This window comes from Brachyistius frenatus, unplaced genomic scaffold, assembly GCF_029030835.1.
Source record: "Brachyistius frenatus isolate BFR_SWC_R1_liver_20210118 unplaced genomic scaffold, ASM2903083v1 Contig_50, whole genome shotgun sequence".
In the NCBI taxonomy this organism is placed as follows: domain Eukaryota; kingdom Metazoa; phylum Chordata; class Actinopteri; family Embiotocidae; genus Brachyistius; species Brachyistius frenatus.
In genome coordinates this window covers 477,353-498,631 of record NW_027210649.1, presented here as the reverse complement: position 1 = coordinate 498,631, position 21,279 = coordinate 477,353, and the positions used below count along the sequence as shown (strand labels likewise).

Sequence of the window (21,279 nt, the reverse complement as noted above, 5' to 3'; positions counted from 1 at the left end):
CGACGAAGAAGAAATCGAACCGGAAGTTACGGCAGCTCATTTTCCCGACGATGCTAGATAAACAAACAAAAGCGACACACAATATTACACATATTTAAGAGTTTGAGATCATTTTGACACCTTCATATGTGCTTACTAGCAACAAACCGGTCCGGTGAACAGCCAAAAGCGAGCTAAGTCAACTGGCAGGCTCCGAAGCTAAGTTGTTACCTCGACATGTTTACTGTATTTTAGTGCTCGGACGAAGGAGCGCGACATGATGGCATGAAACGGTTGCAGTGTTGGCAAATAGCTGCACTTTTTTTTTTTTTTTCTTTCACCGAAAGGTAAGATTTATATCTCCAATTTGATAACACTACTCGACAGAATAAAATAAATAAAATAAAAAAAGAGCAGAGAGTTAAAATACTGTCGCGTACTGTTTGGATGTAACAACGCATCAGTGCGCGGTTGTGTATAAAACGTGTGTTTGAACTACCGTCAAACCTCTGAAGCTCTTTTTTTTTTTATTTGTTCAGCATGATCGCCTGTTACTGACAATTACACAAACTGCTTTTACCATCATCTTGACTCCTTATTTTTTATTTTTTTTAATGGGTATTTTCCGCCTCTAAACAACCGAATGCTGCTTTATTTGCACGTGTTTGTTTGTTTGTTTGTTTGTTTGTTTTTAGCGTCGGAGCCACACCTAACAAATGATTTCACCTTCACCTCTTTACATTTCGGCAGGTTGTGAGAAACGGGTAAAAGTTACCTCGACTTTTAACCGGAACTGCACTCCGTAACATCTCCGCATCGCAACCATGGCGTGGGCTCTGAAACTGCCTCTCACTGATGAAGTGATCGAGTCCGGACTGGTCCAGGACTTTGATGCCAGTCTCTCCGGCATTGGCCAGGAGCTTGGTGCCGGGGCGTACAGCATGAGGTACAGTAGGAGTTTTGGGCAGATCAAGCCCTCTGTCCTTCAGTGTGCTGTTGGAACTGAATGCTGCTGGTTGACATATCTTCCATGATTGGTGACTTTATGAAAACTACTGGGGGAAAAAAAAAAAAGTATATATTTTTCATTTGGAGTGTATAATTGTAAATGTAAACAGCGACGGTAGTAACGCCTCAAAGTGATGCTATCTTTCTAAATTTAGTGAAACTGTTATCACCTGTTTCAGCCTGAATGTCAGCAGTGTGTTTGGTTTTGTTTTTTTACTTGACCCAGAGCTTTAACGGTGTGATTTTATAAATGTTCATCTTGCTTTGTAGTCTGTAGTCAGAACTTTATTTAAGAAAAGATTAGGCATGGGTCTGATGTATTTAGAAGATTAGTGCTCAAACATACCTATTGTGTACAGTGTGTCACATTTTCTGAGTGCTACGCTTTGTGTCCACATCAGTGGGCAGTTTGACCAGAGAAATTTCTTCACCCTTTGAAGAAACACCTGGACATGTGAGGTCCTGTGCTGAGAGATAGCATCCACATACAGATAAAGTGGAGATGTTGCACTACTTGACTGAGGCATTCAATTTATACTGTGACTCTGCAGTATATCTCTAATCCAATAGTGTGATGATCTGCACACATCTGTGGTTTTTCATTTGTTGTGGAGAGTTCAAACAAAGTATGTATTTTGTTTCACTAAGCTTCTGCTCACTTTTGCGTGATGGAAATTGTGTGAAATCCATTTAGATTTTGCTGCCTCAAGCACTTTACTTTGCTGGAGAAAGACCCCGCTCTGTGTGTCCTTTGCTGGCTCGTTAAATGCTCTGAAAAGTGTCTGCTTGGTGCAGAAATTCTTGTGTTGTGAGGAGCAATGACGTACTGATTGGATACCTTGGTATTTGATAGTGTTGCCTCCATTAGAGTTAATAAACTGCAAAGCTAGAGAACACGAGAACTCACTATTCAGCCTCAAGTGTCGTCTGCTGGTGACTGTAGGTAGTGTTAAGCTCTACATCTGATTTCACGTTACTTTTATCATTATGAAAGTCTATCAGTACTAACAATTCAATATTAAGAGTGGATTTGTTTCATTAAAAGGATTGACAGTAAGGTGATACGTATTTTTTTTGGCAGCTTTACTGACTGTTCTTCCTCCGTCTCTGTTCTCCAGTGATGTACTTGCCCTCCCCATCTTCAAACAGGAGGAGTCCAACCTGCCTCCAGACAGCGACAACAAGATCCTTCCCTTTCAGTATGTTCTGTGCGCAGCTACCTCGCCAGCCGTTAAACTGCATGATGAAACACTCACCTACCTCAACCAAGGTCAGCATCAGGATCCCTACCACAGTGTCCTTTGTTTAAATAATTGAGATAGAAGAGCACCAAGTCATAAGCCACTGAAAGCAAATTCAGCTGCAGAGGAAAATCACTATGGAAATATCCTGCAATACGGTCTGCACAGTGTGAATTTGAAACGTTCTTTTCTGGCTGTTTAAAACTGTTTTCCACCTAAAATGTGAGTCATTTGGACACATTTTTCTACTGTCACACAAAAATTGTGAATACTATCACTGCAGTGTTTGTTATTTATTTATGACTCGCATAATGGAAATAACAGAGCAGACAAGGATGTACACACTTTGTATTGTTGTGACTAGAATGACCGCAGTATGTATTAAATGTGAATGTTCGGGTTTTTTGTGACAACCTTGTAGGAGTTAACTTGTATTAATTCGCGATGTGGACTTGTCATTGCAGGGCAGTCCTATGAAATTAGAATGCTTGACAATCGGAAAATTGGGGAGCTTCCTGAAATCACTGAAAAAATGGTGAAGGTAAGATTATGTGTTGCGATATACACTGCTCAAAAAAAAATAAAGGGAACACTTAAACAACACATCCTCAATCTCAATGAATGAAATATTCCAGTTGAAAATCTTTATTCATTACATAGTGGAATGTGTTGAGAACAAAATAACATAAGAATGATCAATGGAAATCAAAATCATTATCCCATGGAGGTCTGGATTCAGAATCATACTCAAAATAAAAGTGGAAAAATCAGATCACAGGCTGATCCAACTTCTGTGGAAATTCCTCAAGACAAGTCAAAATGAGGCTCAGTAGTGTGTGTGTGGCCTCCACGTGCCTGTATGCACTCCCTACAACGCCTGGGCATGCTCCTGATGAGACGACGGATGTTCTCCTGAGGAATCTCCTCCCAGACCTGGATCAAAGCATGCGACGTGGTGTCGGTGGATGGAACGAGACACAATGTCCCAGATGTGCTGCATTGGATTCAGGTCTGGGGAACGGGCGGGCCGGTCCGTAGCATCGATGCCTTCATCATGCAGGAACTGTTGACACACTCCAGCCACATGAGGCCGAGCATTGTCACGCATCAGAAGGAACCCAGGGCCCACTGCACCAGCATATGGTCTTCCAATGGGTCTGAGGATCTCATCCCGGTACCTAATGGCAGTCAGGGTACCTCTGGCTAGCACATGGAGGGCTGTGCGGCCCTCCCAAGACCATCGCTGAACCACCGCCGAACCGGTCACGCTGGAGGATGTCGCAGGCAGCAGAACGTTCTCCACGGCGTCTCCAGACTCTGTCACGTCTGTCACATGTGCCCAGTGTGAACCTGCTCTCATCCGTGAAGAGCACAGGGCGCCAATGGAGAAGCTGCTAATCTTGGTGTTCTCTGGCAAATGCCGATCGCCCCGCACGGTGTTGGGCTGTAAGCACAGGCCCCACTTGTGGACGTCGGGTCCTCGTACCACCCTCATGGAGTCTGTTTCTGACAGTTTGAGCTGAAACATGCACATTCGTGGCCTGCTGGAGGTCATTTTGTAGGGCTCTGGCAGCGCTCCTCCTGTTCCTCCTCGCACAAAGGAGCAGATAGCGGTCCCGCTGCTGGGTTGTTGTCCTCCATGTGGTGTACTGGCCTGTCTCCTGGTATCTCCTCCGTGCTCTTGACACTGTGCTGACAGACACAGCAAACCTTCTTGCCACAGCGTGCATTGATGTGCCATCCTGGATGAGCTGCATTACCTGAGCAACTTCTGTGGGTTGTAGACACCACCTCATGCTACCTCTGGTGGTGAGGGCACTGGCAAAATGCAAAAGTGACCAAAAAATCAGCCAGAAAGGACGAGGACAGAGAAATGGTCTGTGGTCACCAGCTGCAGAACCGTTCCTTTATAGGGATTGTCTTGCTAATTGCCTCATTTCCACCTGTCGTCTGTTCCATTTGCACAACAGCAGGTGAAATTGATTCACAATCAGTGTTGCTTCTTAACCGGATAGGTGTGATTGACTTGGAGTTACATTGTGTTGTTTTAAGTGTTCCCTTTAGTTTTTTTGAGCAGTGTATTTACACAGGTCAGTGTCTGTCTGGGCAAGTTGGTATAAATAGCACCTAGACCTCCCTTGAATGATTTGTAAAACTCTTGATTTCAGAGTATTATTCGTGTGGTGTTTCATGACCGACGACTTCAGTACACGGAGCACCAGCAGCTGGAAGGCTGGCGCTGGAACCGACCCGGGGATCGCATCCTCGACCTGGGTGAGCACTGAACACAAAACGACGGGTATTCTTTTGAGGGTTCCAGATTTTCTGGTTCTTATCGCCAGTTCAGACCAAAGATTTGAAGTCTGCAACTCTGAAACCTGCTAGTTCACCCCAAAACCAATGACACGAGACGATGTAACATCTCCACAGCAGTGACTTTCTGTGCTTGTGTTTTTTAACTGCCGGCTTTTTGGCACCTGGATAGAATTTGTAGCATCTGAAAACATGAATGAGAATAGTGATAGTGAGTTAATTGCAACTGTTGAGTTTTTAGCTGTGGTGACATGGTAAAACATACTTGAAAGAAAATGGTTGAGAATTTGGGGCCACCCACGGTGCTTCAACAGAATACACAGGGGGGGTGCGTATGCAAATTTATGCTGTGAAGTTGAGGCAGGAGATCTCCCCTGTTTTGTTAATTTCTTTTGTCTTCTTCCAGAGTTCTGTTGTTTAGATATGTCTCTTCTTATTAGCAGGAGAAACACTAACTAATCTGCAAAAACAGCTCAGGATGTTGACTGTTAACCTGAATTTTAAATTCCTGACAGTGATTTTGTGGAGAAGTTTGCATACATTAAGAACTCCACTGATAACCGCCTGTTTTGCATTGATCCATTGCAGATATCCCCATGTCCGTCGGCATAATCGACCCCAGGGCTAACCCTACTCAGCTTAACACTGTGGAGTTCCTCTGGGACCCTTCAAAAAGAACCTCCGTTTTTATCCAGGTAGCGTGACGGTCAATGCTTTCCTTTGCACATGTTGTAACTCACCATTCTCTCTATATTAAATTACTTCTGTTCATTAAAAGGAATGGCAGTGATGGGAGGAAATGTAGAGCTAAGCCTGTTAACAAACTGAATGTTCCACTCCCAACTACTAAATCTAGAGTTTTACAGAGATCTGTTGGTTTACTGGTTTCACTGCCCTCCGTTATGTCCTCATTCTCGTGTTGATTTCATGTTCTTTTGCTCTCTAGGTTCATTGTATCAGCACAGAATTCACCATGCGAAAGCACGGAGGAGAAAAGGGCGTGCCTTTCCGCATCCAGATCGACACGTTTAAGGAGAATGAGAATGTAGAGTACACAGATCAAATCCACTCGGCCTCCTGCCAGGTCAAAGTCTTCAAGGTAGAAGAAAAAGAGCAAAGACTGCATTTAAATCTGACGCACTGCAATACAAACCTTTTTTTTTTTTCTTCCATTGCCTCTGGTTGAGTTGTTTGTGACCACCTCTTTAATTTCCTCCACACGACCTGTTTCAGCCTAAAGGTGCCGACAGAAAGCAGAAGACAGATAGGGAGAAGATGGAGAAGAGGGCGCCGCAGGAAAAGGAAAAGTACCAGGTCTCCTACGAAACCACAATCCTAACAGAGGTTAGTATATTCTGTGATCGGCATGAAGGTTTATCAAAAGGACACACAGCCTAAGAATATACTCCGATATCCAACCAGGGCTTGGAGCAAAAACAATGATGTATTAGCCACTGGGTCAAAATGACAAAGTTGACCTTTATTCCAGCTTGAGCTGCTACTTGTGCTTATTTTCAGTATTTATGAATTTGTCAGTTATTTTCTAGATTAACCAATTAATCTGTGAAATGTACAAAAAATATTGAAAATATGCACATCAACTTCAGTTCCCAGAGGCCTAGTTGAGGTCCTCAGAATGCTTGTTTTTGTCCAACTAGCAGTCTAAAACCCAAATATGTTAAATTGTCAACATTATAGTAAGAGAAAAGCAATAAATCCTCACATTACTGTAACCACAGAATGTTTTCTTGATTAATTAGCTAACAAAATAGATGACTATTTCTGTTGAAGTGGTTATTCAGCTTTTTTTTTTTTGTTTCAGTTCAAATTCAATAATTTTTTTTATTTAAAACTTGGCAATGAAAACAGTACTGCAACACATGTGGGTAACAGATAGACTGAAACACAAACAGTGTCCAAGGGAAAGCAGCATCTTGTAACGTTTGGCGGCAGAAATTTCTTTCTGCGGTTATTTAAATACGACAATAACACAAGTGTTGGTGTTTTGCAGTGCTCTCCCTGGCCTGAGGTCACATATGTCAGCAACTCCCCGTCTCCTGGCTTCAATAGCTCACACAACAGCTTTCCTGTTTCTGAAGGGTATGAGTGTTTCATGTTTTACGCTAAAATCCACCGAGTGGACACGTCTGATTTAGTGAGGGACGCGCATGATTTTCAGATACTTCCTAACGTAGATTTCGTGGTTCCTCCTGGGCTCTAACACGGTTCATTTATCACCCTTTCCAGAAATGATTCCCCGAACCACCAGCCTGAGCCCGTCGTTCAGGTCGTAGACGTAAGTTCCTGTTCTCTTTGTGGATTTATGGATTTATTTTACCGCCTGCCCACCTGCTGCCTCGCCGGACTTCTGCATATTAATAAAAAAAAAATGCAAAGCTGACGTCATTATGTCAAACCTCTGCTTGTCATTAGATTTACTTCCTCATTGAAAATATAAAATCAGCCCTACATGCCTTCAGGTGTGCATGAAAGCGTTCAATAATGATCAGAAATATTTAATCAACTGCTATTAAATTCATGAGACTGGAAGGCAGTGATTTAATGCTTCTGCTATTTAACCTTGACGCATGACGTGAGAGTATTTCATGATGTATATTTGAGGATCTGTCGACCTGATATGTTTCAGTCTCACAAGTACACGACAGCCCGAGTTAAGTTCATTGTTTCACTGCACCGATAAAGTTTAAACTGTAATATAACCTGCCTTCATGATATGTATCATCAGAAGTGTTTCATAACCACGTACCGATTTTGTTTTTGACTTTCTAATATTGATATTGGTCAGAAATATCCAGTACCAGCCGTATGTGCATCAAATGAGAAACGAAGGAATGACATTTTATCATTTTTGTCCACATTACAAATGTTTAATTGATTCAGGCTTATTCATATTGATTCAGTCACTGTTCTCCTAAGCCTTTTCACAGCCAGTTGAAAAGTTGAGGCAGACTACCATTTGCTAATAAACAGACTTTTGACAGTTGTTTTTGCTTCATTGCAACACCCTGACTTTTGAAAATCCCTCACAGTTAAAGCAAAATCAAGCAGGCGTGGTCAAATCTGACATCATCTTTATGCATTTATTGTGGTGTCTGTTCAAGACTCCGTTTAATTTTAAACGTATTTCCATACTTCTGACAGATGTGTACGACACATGCAAATGCTAGTGATGGCACACTTTTTAAAGTGAACTCTGATCGTCCTTGAGACGTTTGCACTTTTGACTCTTTTCTGTGTTTTGTGTTGTTGTTTTTTTTTTCTTCTTCAGAATTTGTTGCCCACAACGACACCACAAGATGCCCAACAGTGGCTTCTCAGAAACCGCTTCTCACCCTTCTGTCGACTCTTCACCAACTTCTCAGGTAAAACGACCTCTTGTTGCAAATTCAACACCCATTTATTGTTGCGTAGTTTGGTCTTGTGGTTAAAGAGAGGGGAAAAAGCCAAAAAGTGAGCAGAGGTAGAGATGACGTCTGGTATCGGAGGACACCAGGTGTCGTAGTGAGAGCTGAAGTCGCAACACTTCACGACACAAAGCGTCCACTCTGCTCAGGTGTCCTTTAGCAAGACACTGATTCCCTGCCAGGTCCTCTGAATTCTTGCTGACGTCTATTGGTGACCTGCTGGGAGACGGTGAGGACAACTGCTCCGTAATGTGGATCTATGAAGTTGTTTTGCTGTCGATGTAAACGGAACAAAACCTCTTTATTGTTATATTCAATGTCATCAGTGGAGGCTGAGAGAAAGGTTGTGTTTTGTGTACCAGGGGCAGACCTGCTGAAGCTCACCAGGGAGGATGTGATTCAGATCTGCGGGCCAGCTGATGGTATAAGACTCTTCAATGCACTGAAGGGACGGTGGGTTTCGTTCAGTTTCATCACCTCTTGGAATGTATCATTTATTTACCTGATATTATCAAAATGGGATGAGAGCTTTTTTATTGTTTCCGTGTGTGGATGCAGGATTGTACGTCCGAGGCTGACCATCTACGTTTGCCAGGAGTCTCAGCAGGCACGAGAGCAGCAACCAAAACACGAAAACGGAGATGCTGCTGCCAACACTTTCTTTGGTCAGTACATGTTCGTGGTTCAGTGTATCCATGAGTCTTTTGTGTCACATGTTTAGAGAACAGCGAGAAGTAGCAATGAGCCAAATCTGGCGGGAAGGGGTGTTCGGGGAGCAACGATTGTGTTGTTGAACGCGAGAAATTTGTGTTTTTCACAAGCACTGTGAGTGGGCGCGTCATGTTGGAGAATCTGTGTGATGTCATGCCACAGTTCAGGTCGTTTACATCGAATGTGCCTCAGAATGTCACAGTAGAAGGTATTAACTCCACGGATGTCAAAGAAAACGCAGCAGGGCTCCTGACCTGACACACTTTCTTCAGGCTTGGACGGTGACGTTCTGCCCCTCTTGAAATGCAAATATCACTCAGAAGACCTCCTTTTACTGAAGTAGATTTTCGGAAGCATCTCTACGGTCTCCATTGCTTATTTCCAAAGAACAACAGGATGTTTCTCTGAACGGTTTCCAGTCTTCATGCCAAGAACACCATCTGCTGTCTTCAGCTTCACATTTCATTGTACAGACGCGACAGAGCCATCATTTGAATCAAACTCGCTGCAATAAATTGAATCGTATTTCCCAAATTGTTTGTGTGTGTGTGTGTATCTAGGTACTGATCTTGTCATCGTTTTGATTTCAAGTTCTTTTTTTCCTGCAGTATATCACGCCATTTACCTGGAGGAGCTCACGGCTGGTGAGCTGACGGAGAAGATCGCTCAGCTCTTCAACATCTCACCCAGACAGATAAACCAGATCTTCAAACAGGGTCCCACCGGCATCCACGTGCTGGTTAGTGACGAGGTGAGACGGTCGTCTCTGTGGTCCCTTCTGCTATGAATTTACCAAGGTTGCTCTTCAGGGAGAGAGAGAGAGAGAGAGTAGGCGTCATTGTATGTGCAAGAATAAACCGCTTTTGTTTTGTTTCCCTTAACAGATGATTCAGAACTTCCAAGATGAAGTATGTTTTGTTTTGGACACAATGAAAGGTATTTGGCAGTAATAAATGATTATTATTGATCTGTTTCTACATTTACCGTAAAGCCCTGTTGACCTTTTATCATTGCAAGTTTATTTTAAACCCTGCTTTGTATTTGTATTCTCTCCAGATGACACAAATGATGGCTACCACATCATCTTAAAGTGAACCCTGGGCTGGAGAAACGCAGAGCCTTCATCTCTTCTCAAACCCGAACCAGTCAGCCCCTCTCGAGCTTCATACTCCTCGATGTTCCTGGAACGTATGAAGACGCCCCGAGAAGCCTCTTGAGGCAGCTATGAGGAACATATGACTGAAGCGACCCGACCCTCTCCTCACTCTACCTTACCGTTTTACTTTATGGAGGAGCGACTCTGTTACCGTAGTGACGTAACGGTCTCCCTCTCGCCCTTCCATCGTCTCCCTTAAGTGGTTGCATTTTCCTCTGTCGCTCGTGTCTCGAGAGAGAGGTTAGTGGCACCGCAGCTGCTGTCGTCGTTTGTTAGCTGAGCATCTGGTGTGCCAATGCTCTGTGCGTCTCTTTACGAACCAACAACCAAAAAAAAAAAAAACAGCGAGAGACAGTTCCACCGACTGTACTTTCAATCTGCAATTCAGCGTGACTTCTCGTTTTAAGGAATTCAAGCCAGTCTGCAAGAAACGCGGTACAGCTAACGCGAAAAAAAACAAAAACACAATATGCATCGAAATCACCGCCCAGGTCCTGAAGGGAAACTAAGCTGAAACCTGTCTGTCTGTCTTCGACTTCTTTCAAAGCTCACGATGTCTGTTACTCACGAGAAAACAAGTTTTCCCCGGACTCCCGAACACTGTTAGGTCCTAAAAGCTTGTGTAGACCGAATACTGGCACACGTGATCGTTACTTGTGCATCTGCAAAGATGATAAACGCTGTCCGTGTTAGTGATCACCGTGGCAACACCAGCAACCTATCTTCACGTGCTCCCTCAACTGATCGGCTTCTTCAGCACCAATGTTTGTTTTTGGCCATTTTCTTCATTATTTTTAAGTAGATAATTTTTTTTTTTTTTTAAATGTTCTCTTAAGGAATCATGCGTTACTTTGGCTTATTTTGTTGTTGTTTTTTTTTTTTTTTTTTACAAAATTTTGACGAATAATCTTTTTAACATACTTACATCTCTTCTTTGTTGTTTTTGGATGTTACCACTTCCAAATGCTAATAAATGTAACATCGTTGGGCACACCAGAGCTGCATGTGAAAACAATGGCTGGTTTTTGTTTGGTCCTTCGTACATGGAGTTGATCGCTTGATATTTTAGATATCCATCTTTGCCCCATCTCATCAGCATCATTAAATTACTTACCCATGTATTAGCGTCCAGCTGTCGTCTCTTTATTTATAATACTCGCAAGAAATAAACAGTAGTTTTTTTTTTTTTAATAACAATTAACCCAAATGATTTCATTCATTTCATTAGGCACAGCCTTCACATCTGTGCCTTTGTTGGACAGATGCACCAGCTCTGTCCTAGTCATTTTGTTGCCATGGAAACTGTAGTTTTGACGTGACCCCACAATTATAACGTCATTTACTTTAAATCAGATTAATCCAAGGCGCAGGTTTATTTTTGAATGATGTCCGTGTCCTGTTTTTGGCACATCTGTTTCTGCCCGATATGAACAAAGAAGTAAAAAAAAAAAAAAAAAAAAAAAAAGGTAATCACTTCATTTCCCAGCATGCCTCGGCGCCGGGCATGCCTATGATGTCACAATAAGTATATATACGGCTACAGGGAAGAATTTCTTCCTCCATTGTTACATTGTAACAAACGGGGCGGAACGGGGGGGGAAGAAAAAGGCGTCTTCTCCGTTACAAATAAAGCAACATTTTTTTTTTTTTTGACACCAAACGAAACGAGCCGGTTCCGCGTTTGACTGCAAGAAGAAGACGGCGAAGTGAGCCCGCACCGACCGACCGACCGACCGACCGAACCCGCCCCGGCGACAGAAAGAAAAGGATAAACGAACCCAGATGTCAGCGGATTTCTCCATTACGAACATTTCAAGGCTTTCGTCGGGAAGATCGGCTGTTTACGTTATTCACGCTGCACCGAAAAATGTTGGGAAATAAACCGCAGCTTCACCAAATGCCGCCCCTCTTTCTGTCGTCTGTCCTTTAAATAGATCCGGCATGCAACATTTAAATAAAAGCCGCCGGTGCGAGGGGCAGCTCCTGCTTTCTTCGGTGATCTCTCGGCGTGCAGAACAATGAACATGGAGCTTAAGTAGCCCTGATATCGCCAGAGAATTAAGTGTCGCACGTTGACAATCAACGCACAGCCAGATCGGTCTGGGGGCACCATCGCTCCAACGGTCGCAGTCTGGATAGTCGGTTCAGGGATACGTCGGCTTTGGCACGCGAACACGCACACATGCACGCACACACGCGCAAAAAGGCATCTCACAGGGCGTCAAAAGATTGATGTGCAGCTCGTGTTGGAAAGAGAAACGACCTGCGAGGTGGTTGGAATCAGGGTCCCTGTTACTGCCCCAGGTAAGAAGGTTTAGTGTTTCATTAACTGGGCGGTATGCCATTCATTGTGTGTGTGTGTGTGTTTTAGTGTTTGTGTGTGGAAAAATGAGAGCTGGTTTAGTGTACAGAGAGAGAGAGAGAGAGAGTGTGTGGTCGAGCTTTTGCTTGTCAGACTGTGAATATCCAACCTCCCCTTCTAAAAACAGTCTGACCAGCATGCACACAGTTAAACAAATAGCTCATCCACACTGCATGTAAATACACCATGAAGTTCCAATTGTCTGCAAACACACAGTCAAAACCAAGTGTTGAGAGGAACAGGCTGATTTCCAGACTTCTATCAAAAATAGACCTCTGCTGTGTTGCTCTACTTAGAAATACAGTATTGATGCTCCAACCTCAGCAGAGGCTGTAACTGCAGGCCCTGTTTGTCACAGCTTTCTCAGGTGTGTTACAACATTAGGCAAAAAGGGCACCGTGACGGCGTCTTCTCGAAGCATCAAGACATTCATTTAGTAAGTGCTCATAATCGACCTCTGTGCAGAATGTTGGGAAAAGTTCCCGGTAACATGACTACGACTGCAGTTGTTTCATTATTCACTGTCTACACAGCAGCTCTGAGATGTGTCTCTGTATTACATCATCATCATCATCATCATCATCACACAATCTTTTTTAGCTTGAGGAAAAAACAAACTATGAAATATTACTGAGATGTTTGTACTATTTAAGGCTGGATTTGTATTTTTCCTGTAGAAGTTTGGAAAAGTGCTCATTTAGAGGCGTCCCATTGAGGAATGATGATACATTATGTTGCATGCCACGTTAACACAGAGTTTAAAATGAAGTGCAGTTGTTCTTAGAATTTATTTCCACTGTGTCTTGACAATGCAAATGTGTGAGATGCAGACCCGTAGATGATAACTCAGCAGACCATATACACTTCACTGCTTTCATTCACCTTGTTTGACCTCTCCTACAGATGTGACTGATCACATTCACTCCTATCGATTCCTCCCTCTTGCACTGTTCATTGCAGAAATGATGGGGTGGGGGGTGGGTGGGAAGAGGTGGTGGGGGGGGGGGGCGACATAGAGATCATTCTCTTCAAGTCTGTGCACATAAACAGTGCTTGCCTAGTTGCCATGGTGACGTCTCTAGACTCGATCATTTCAAAGTAGGATTTGAGATGGGGAGGCAGAGAGAGAGAGAGACAAAATGATGGAGCTGGAATACAGATGAAAAGAGCCGGGACCGAGCAGATGTCACCCTCCTTGTTTCTGTGCCGGTGTTGAGAGGCGACCTCATAACCCAGGAGCAGTTTGATATGAATCGACCGGCCGTCTGAGGCACAGCAGGAAAATTTGATCTCGAAAGTAGTAAATAAATATTACACAGCACAGCAAAACATGATCGGCTCTGTCTCGTTAATAAAGCGTGTTTTTTCCCCTTTTTTTTCCTTCCCATCTTTTGGGTCACATTTGCTCTGTGTGCTCTGCGCCCTCAGACACCAAGTTTCCATGGAGGCAGGCTCGTCCCTCAGCCTCAAACGAAGATATGAAGAGGTGGACAACAGCTCTCCATTCTCTACACCTAAGGACTCTGACGATGACATCTCCAGCAGTGACAGCGCTGACAGCTGCGACAGCCTCAACCCTCCTTCCAGCACCGCATTTACCCGTAAGGAAACAGCAGCAGCGTTTAATTACACCTGTGTGACACCACATCCTAAATCTTTCTCCCTTTTTTCCCCGCCCACGTCAGCCACCTCCATCCTCAGACAGCACAAGCCGTCACCGGGGGGTAAGCGGGTGCGTTTTGATGTGGTGACGGTGTATTACTTCCCCCGGCGGCAGGGCTTCACCAGCGTGCCCAGCCAGGGGGGAAGCTCGCTGGGCATGGCCCGCCACCACTCCTCCATCAGACACTACACGCTGGGCGAGTTTGCGCGTGAACAGGAGACCAGCCACCGGAACACTTTGCGCCAGCACCTGCGGCAGGAGAAGCTCAACGCCCGCAAGATGAAGGTAGATTTTGTTTGAGATCAATGGCGCCTTTCTGTATTTGGGGCCCTTTCCGCATTTCAAAGAGTGAGTGATTGCCCTCCTTTAGAATAACTGTTTTAGGCCAAAGAGGTCAAACTCTTCCATATTTCCAAACTACAATTACACAGGCTAGAGAAAAGTCCAAAAGATAAATACATTTTTGTGGAGTAGAACTTTGTTTTTCTTCTTCTTCTGCAGTCCATTAATCAGCTCACAGACCTTCAGATTTATCATGTGATCTTTTAAAGGGTTCGCCCCTCAGGCTGGGAACCGTTAGACCAAAGTACCGAAAATAGAAAGCATTTAAAATGGGCTTAATTTGGACCAGCATGTTACTTAATCATTGATACATTAGTGTTAACAATAGTAATAAAGACTACAAGGACATTAATGCGGTCACAGAGGCCAATTTTCTGCCGTTACTATTGGTGATGATGTTTCCTTTCTTTTACTAAGTAGGAAGAATTTTGTTTGTAATAGAATATATTTTTTTACAGTTTTTTTTAGTACTTTTACCAAAACAAAGGATCTGAATAATACTATGACATATTAAATCAGCTGCAAATGAAGATGTTTTTGAAGGGTCGGCCTGCCGGATGTTTATCATCCTCTTGACTTTAAAACAGGGACTCAGCCTCTTATTGTCCACGGCTCAGAGTCTCACACTATCTGTCGTCCACAGCTGACCAGGAACGGCACGGTGGAGTGCGCTCAGGCCGACCTGCTCACTCTGGAGGACGTGTCGGACGAGGACCTGGACGTGGACGGCGTGGAGGTGGACGACTGCTTCTTCCTCCAGCCGCTGCCCACCAAGCGCCGCCGAGCTCTGCTTCGAGCCTCCGGCATCGCCCGCATTGATGCGCGCGAGAAAGCGGAGCTCAGAGCCATCCGCCTCTCCCGGGAGGAATGCGGCTGTGACTGCCGTTTGTACTGTGATCCGCGCCACTGCGGCTGCAGCCAGGCTGGTATTAAGTGCCAGGTAAGAGTTGCTGGCTCGGGCTGGGTGCACTTTGCAGAAAGAGGAGAGACACGCTGAGACTCAGCCTTCGAATTGTAACCCCCCCCCCCGTTTGCCATATATTTTATGACGGATGACATTTTGTCATGTCACAGTGGGAAAAGCACATTTGTGAGTCAAAGATGACTGACTTCCATTTTGTTGCCTCGGTTTCAGGATGCTGGTTGTCGTGCATGCCGGCTCACTGTAACACTGCCGCTGCTTTCTGGGGCTCCTGAACACAACAGAGCCTTTGTTAATATTATCAATAACACCTGTGCTCTTCCTGCAGTGACGGGTCGAAATGTCTGCTGTGAATAAGGCTCCATTCATCTGATTAGAACTGTGGAAGGATTTGATTTAACATTAAAACACCTGCATTTCAGTATTCGAACCAGAATTATATATCAACGAAATAAACATGTTCAATCATCCCAGTGAGACTATCCGGATGGTTTATAAAGACAAAAGCCTGACATATCACTGTTTCACTTTCAGTTGTGATGGTAGAGTTCCCTGCGCTACTTTGTTAGAGTTTTGCCAATTTTACACACGGCATACGTTTTATAGAAGCAGCTCTTTTATTCTGCCTGCTGGCACTTGAACATGGTCCCTCTGTTCAGAGCCTGTGCTGCAGTTTCCACTGTGGGAACTGAGGAAGTTTCTACTGAGCAAGAACAACTTAAAAGACCCTTTGTACATGTGCAAAGCAGGCGTGACAGATTTTACTTTTTATGTTTTAGGGATTGTGAATATTAAATTAAAATCATGTCTGTAAAAAAAACTGGGCTGCAGCCAGACTGATTCTTTGTCTTTCATTAATCAGTGCAGTGAACTCAGAATTTATAAAACAATGAATCAATCAGTACATTGTCATTTATTTATACACTTCATCTCTCTCATTTAAAATGAAAGTTTGTGAACAAAAAACAAGACACATAATTCCTTTTGATATGCTTTCCCTTTGTTGTGCATATCTTTGTGTTTGTGTAGTCTGCTGGCTGGGAATTTTTCCCTTGCATTGTGCATTTTAATTCTAATTTAAAAAGAAAGTATCTAAAATTAAAGGCCATTTCTACAATATGTGCATGTATCACTGCTGCTGCTGATCCATCAGGTTATGGAATGATGTCATTTATTTTGACTGAGCTGCTTTTTTTTTTACCTTCTCCAGTTAGTTAGTTTTATTTGGAAAAATCCACAACTCCTTTGAGGCCTAAAAATCGGTATTTGTTTACATTTTTACTTGTTAGGAGGAAATCTCTGTCTTGCATAGTAACCAAATCATTTCTTGGTTACCATTTCTCCATGTGCTGTATCATCTGTTGTCATTTAAGCTGAACAACAGTAAACACTTTTATTATAACTTTTCTAACTAAATGTAAATGAGTCAGTAGTTTTCAGGCGTTTTCCCTTCACTGTTGAAATAGAAGAAAAGCGAAAGTGAAATTCCCTCTGCTTTCTTCTCCAGGTGGATCGAATGTCTTTCCCCTGCGGCTGCTCTCGGGACGGCTGCGGCAACGTAGCAGGTCGTATCGAGTTCAACCCGCTACGCGTCCGAACTCACTACCTGCACACCATCATGAAGCTGGACCTGGAGAAGAGGAGGATGCTGATACAAGGAACTGGGGACCAGTATGCTGAATCTGACCCGATGTCTTCCCCCTCCTCCACTTGCCCCACTTCCCCGGACCTATCATCCGTCGCCGGCCTGGACTCGGAGCTGGAGGAGAGCGAGGTGCACTCGGTTGTGGAGGTTCAGGATCTCCTGGCAGAGCAGGACATCCTGGAGCAGGAGAACGAGACGGCTGTGTTGCACCTGCAGAGCGCGGAGGAGCAGGAGAGGAGGGAGAGGGAGGAGGCTGAGGGGGAGGCGTTGCAGCAGGCGTTGCAGCAGGAGTTGAACGGCGGCGGCGGCCTCGCAGAGCAGCCTCTCTGCCTCCTACCCAGTGCCTTGGGAGGGGAGCTGCCTGGGCAGGAGGAGGTGCCGGATGTGGAGCAGGTCCTCCTGCAGGGGCCTTTCCCCACAGGGGCCACGGTGTTGTGCATCACCGACAACCAGGAGGAGAGCCCATCCGACCTCCTCAAAGACTCCACCTCTCTGCTCTACTATCAGCTCAGTCCCATCGAGCCCGGAGCCTTTGAGACGCTGCCCAGGGCGGAGGAGCAGGAGGAGCGCTTGGTGAGAGAACGAGATGCAGGAGGAGATGAGTTTATGGAGAGGAAACAAGAAGGAGAAGAGGGGCTGAAGGATGATAAGCAAGAAGACAACAACTGCAGGCAGAGTTTGGCCAAGTCTTTGACCAATGTGATTCTGTGCACGGAGGAATGTGTGGCGGCGGTGGAGGAGAGGCCCTCGAGTCCTCGGCAGAGCGTCCCGGACGAGCGGTGCCAAGCGGAGTCCTGCCTGGAGAAAAACGTAGACCCACTGCCTCCTGAAGTTTAGCACTAGCCTCTCTGCAGATATTTTGCACAATAGCTTCATCTAAGATGACTAAATTACACATTTCACGTTTATTACTGCTATTATCAAGACTGACTACAGGTTACAATCTCTTATAGTGACTGTCATTGAATTACGAGGAGTGTTACAATAGATGAGGGAGGAGAGATGCTGAAAGCACATACAGATCACTCCCCAGAAGTCATGTGGATGCAGTTCAAACGCAGCATTGTACGCAGTTCTGTTGGGGGTGACGAACGCGGCCTTATTGGAAAAACAATAAAAAAAACACTTGTGTGTAGGAGTCGATGAGGAGTACAGCGAGCAGAGCTTTTGTTCATTTCCAACGCAGCAAACAGAAAAAAAAAAAAAAACAGTGCGTGAATGCTGACGTAAGCCTTTCGTTTGGTGATTATAAAGCTATCAAACACTAAACACTAAATTTGTTTTTGCGGTGCGCGAGAAGCTGGTGCATTTAGATACTCACTGGCTCACTTCCCATTTACAGCCAACCCGTGCTGTAGTCAAGCCAAATGAAGGCCTCTGATAGTATCCTCCGCTGAAAATAGACCTAATAATCCTGGAAATACTTGTTTTTTTTGTGTACTGTATATGCATTTGCAATGTGCAAGACAGAGCTGAGGGTTGCTGCTTTTTAAAAAAAATCTGTATGCACATTGTGAGCTGACGTGAAGACATGAAGGTAAACAAACACAGAGCAGCAGATTAGCACTGGCCTTAGTTGCTGCTCTTGCTCATCCTGGACTGCTCCAACGCAATCGATAAAAAAAAAATTTAAAAAAAGAAGCTTACCTGTAGTTGCAATGCCTATGATATTATTTCTTTAAGTGTCTTTTGTGGATTAGATGCTGTTGTTTTTGAAGTCCTTGCAGTCTGTTTTTTTTTTTCTTTTTTCTTGGGATGAAAGGATTATTTCTTTCATACTGCTACACCGTAATGTAGTCAGTCATGTTATGTTACGATGAAAAGCCAGAGTGTAGATCTTCCTCGTTCTTTTTAAATGTTCTGTGAGGAAGAGATGATTCTGAAACAAGTCAAATTCCATATGAAGAAAAATAGCATTAAAAGAGTCAAAGAAAGTAGTTATACGAGTACAAAACAATGTGATGTTAGTAATTTATGGATCAGATTGACAACAACATGAATTTGTATATTTTATGTTCAATCTGTACGTGTGGGATGTGTGTGTGTATGTGTGTGTGTGTGTGTGTGTGTGTGTGTGCATCTACTTTACATTTATATGTCTACGTGAGAGAGAAAGGTGTGTATGTACTGTATTAGAGATTAGTGGGGGAGGGAGGGGGGAGGGGGGTTAGTGAGGATACATATTTTAATCCTGAAAGGTGCTGATGTTACAGATTTACAAGTTACAGGTTTTTCTCCCGACCATCATGAGAAATGAGATGTTTCTCGATGACTGACGTGTGAGAAGTATCGGACAGCCTCTTGTAGGAATGCAATAGCAACTGCACTGCAAAATCATTAACGTGGTGACTCTGGAATGAGGTGTTTTCGTGACTGAGTATGTAAAATGCAATCGTATAACAATTCTGGTCTTTTAAATGTCTTTTTTAAGCCGTGTCTGCTTAATACTGATCTGCGTAAGTGTGCCGACTCTCCTTACACAAAATCAGTCCTTTGTTTTGTTGCCTGAAATTACAGCCGTTGCTTTTTGTGACGGCTCGCCTAACACGGGATATGCTGCTGTGTACGAGTTGTCTGATGTATTTCTTTGCCTTTTTATTTTTAATTGTCTTAATATAATCCTGCTTAAGAGTTGCACCAAAGCAGTGGTTTCAAACCTAATTAAAAGACGCTTGCATCCATCAGAGTTTAAACAAAGCAGTGTCCTGGAGTTATTGTGAGGCTGCAGATCTGTTGTGACTCTTTGTGTTCGCGTGACTTGCCTTGACATAGTACCATCTTTGAAGTGACGATGATTACAAGCTGCTTATTGTTGAGCTTTTGTCCTTGGCTTTCCACTAATAGACTTAGGTTTGGGACCGCTGCACCAAATTAACTCCAATACACTATGTGATTGTGTGTTTCTCTGTGTGAAAGGAACGTGTGATTGTGGAGGAGACCGATAAGTTTAGACTTCACCTAAAACTCTGTGAGAACTACTCTCATGCTAACTGTTGCCTAAAGTGAACAAAAAAGGTTTTTATACAAAAATAAAAACAATAAAACACATTATAAAAATATTTTTTGTGTGTTGTATTTTTTTTTTTTCCTTCAATAATACATTTTTATTTAAAGGTTACATGTCATTCGTGACCCTCTGTCTTGGCCTGTATCTTTGGTTGTTGTGTTTCCTGTTTTACTTTGAAATCCCTCACTTCTTGTTTCGTTGTACCTCCTGCCATTGTGTTTTCCCGGTAGTTTTTGTGCTCACCTGTGTTTAATTATTGTAGTTCTACCTCTCCCCCAGATTCTCATGTCTTTGTACCTTCTAGTGAGTTCATTGCTTTCCCCGGGGATGACTCATGCCAGCCTCTCGCCTGCTTCCTGGCTTCTTTTGTTCACCTGCAGCCTGCAGAACTACGTGAGTGAACTTTCCAATTTGCTTCTACTTCCGCCTCCATTGAGGCGTTTTGGGGCCCTTTAGCACCAGCAACCACGACACCTTTTGTCAGATTTGGTTCGAGTACAAGCACACCGAGGTTACAGATAATGCGATAAGTGTACACAACACAAAAATAGATATGTAAAATAACAAAAACTAACTAAAAACCCAAAAAGTAAATACTGTAATAGGAGTGGAAGCTTTGAATGTAGCACATTTCCTTAATAATTTGAAAATGAACAATGCAGCTATACTTTTGCTAAATAATTATTCTACATGAAGAACATTTTGCTGTTTTGTCACACACAAAAAAAGGCATAACTTGAAAATCCTTTGTCCTCATTCGAACACTGCAGGTCACGAGTGTCTTCTGTGCAGTTTGATCTCTGACCACTAGATGGCGGCTAAAACCAGCGCAGTATCTGGGTCACAGATTCACTGCAGTAACAGTGCAGTGTACAGCACGCTGTACATGCTACTCAACGGTAGCACTACTGGAAATATTAACATAGCCCAGCCATAAGTCATGTTTAATGTGGTTTCTTTTTGACTGTCGCTGACCTGTCTCTAACGCTTCACAATGATCTGTGGCTTTAAGAAAATATTTTCTCTGCACAAGCATCATATTTTCTCACCTGTACATTATCTAGACATTTGTGCAGGTGTAACGACTGATTGTGGAGGCCAAAACATTTTCTCTATTCTCTCTTCAATAGCCGGAAGTAGCGAGCTGGGTGACATAATATCTCATCCCAGTTATCCACACAGTCACCCACACAGCTCTCTGCTCTGGGATGCAGGGTGTAATAGCACTGCCTCTGACATGAAATTTCCTACCAGCAGCTGACACTGATAACTGGTACAAATAACAGTCACATGTGTGGGACTCGTGTCATACACTTTGTGTGTATTAGCTCAGAGAAAATGAGCCTATTGTTTAGATCTCAGCTTGTGATTGGTGAGATGTATTATATCAATAATCCCAATTTAAAAGTCTGCAAATTTTAATATGAAACGGGTAACTCTTCATAATGTAGCATGTATTTTACTCCTGCAGTTTTGGTGCTGTAACTTCTCGTTAAATGTAAAAC

At 43.6% G+C, this 21,279-nt stretch overlaps 2 protein-coding genes across 3 annotated transcripts; both read left to right on the top strand.

The window, feature by feature from the left end:
* Window positions 1–35: 35 nt before the first annotated feature.
* On the top strand, window positions 36–10,954 carry tfcp2 (transcription factor CP2). Of its 2 annotated transcripts, XM_069704191.1 has the most exons (16): window positions 36–326; window positions 730–925; window positions 2,106–2,257; window positions 2,693–2,769; window positions 4,397–4,502; window positions 5,130–5,236; window positions 5,488–5,640; window positions 5,775–5,885; window positions 6,553–6,641; window positions 6,789–6,837; window positions 7,831–7,924; window positions 8,329–8,419; window positions 8,525–8,631; window positions 9,286–9,428; window positions 9,562–9,613; window positions 9,734–10,954. In XM_069704191.1, the coding sequence occupies exons 2-16, from the start codon at window positions 804–806 to the stop codon at window positions 9,769–9,771; spliced, it is 1,491 nt and encodes a 496-aa protein (XP_069560292.1). In that variant the 5' UTR covers window positions 36–326; window positions 730–803; the 3' UTR covers window positions 9,772–10,954. The 2 variants fall into 2 exon arrangements, with proteins under 2 accessions (XP_069560292.1, XP_069560293.1); XM_069704192.1 differs by lacking the exons at window positions 9,562–9,613; window positions 9,734–10,954 and having other exon boundaries at window positions 9,269–9,417.
* A 617-nt stretch (window positions 10,955–11,571) lies between these two features.
* On the top strand, window positions 11,572–19,826 carry csrnp2 (cysteine-serine-rich nuclear protein 2). The gene is made up of 5 exons (XM_069704190.1): window positions 11,572–12,137; window positions 13,624–13,796; window positions 13,881–14,143; window positions 14,844–15,140; window positions 16,630–19,826. The coding sequence occupies exons 2-5, from the start codon at window positions 13,637–13,639 to the stop codon at window positions 17,602–17,604; spliced, it is 1,695 nt and encodes a 564-aa protein (XP_069560291.1). The 5' UTR covers window positions 11,572–12,137; window positions 13,624–13,636; the 3' UTR covers window positions 17,605–19,826.
* Window positions 19,827–21,279: the final 1,453 nt, after the last annotated feature.

Coding starts and splice junctions, on each gene's coding strand:
- tfcp2 (XM_069704191.1), top strand. CDS start 804: ATGGCGTGGGCTCTGAAACTGCCTCTCACTGATGAAGTGATCGAGTCC. Junction 6,642..6,788: donor AGCTTTCCTGTTTCTGAAGG/GTATGAGTGTTT, acceptor CACCCTTTCCAG/AAATGATTCCCCGAACCACC. Junction 6,838..7,830: donor CCGTCGTTCAGGTCGTAGAC/GTAAGTTCCTGT, acceptor TTTCTTCTTCAG/AATTTGTTGCCCACAACGAC.
- csrnp2 (XM_069704190.1), top strand. CDS start 13,637: ATGGAGGCAGGCTCGTCCCTCAGCCTCAAACGAAGATATGAAGAGGTG. Junction 13,797..13,880: donor TTCCAGCACCGCATTTACCC/GTAAGGAAACAG, acceptor CGCCCACGTCAG/CCACCTCCATCCTCAGACAG. Junction 15,141..16,629: donor AGGCTGGTATTAAGTGCCAG/GTAAGAGTTGCT, acceptor TTTCTTCTCCAG/GTGGATCGAATGTCTTTCCC.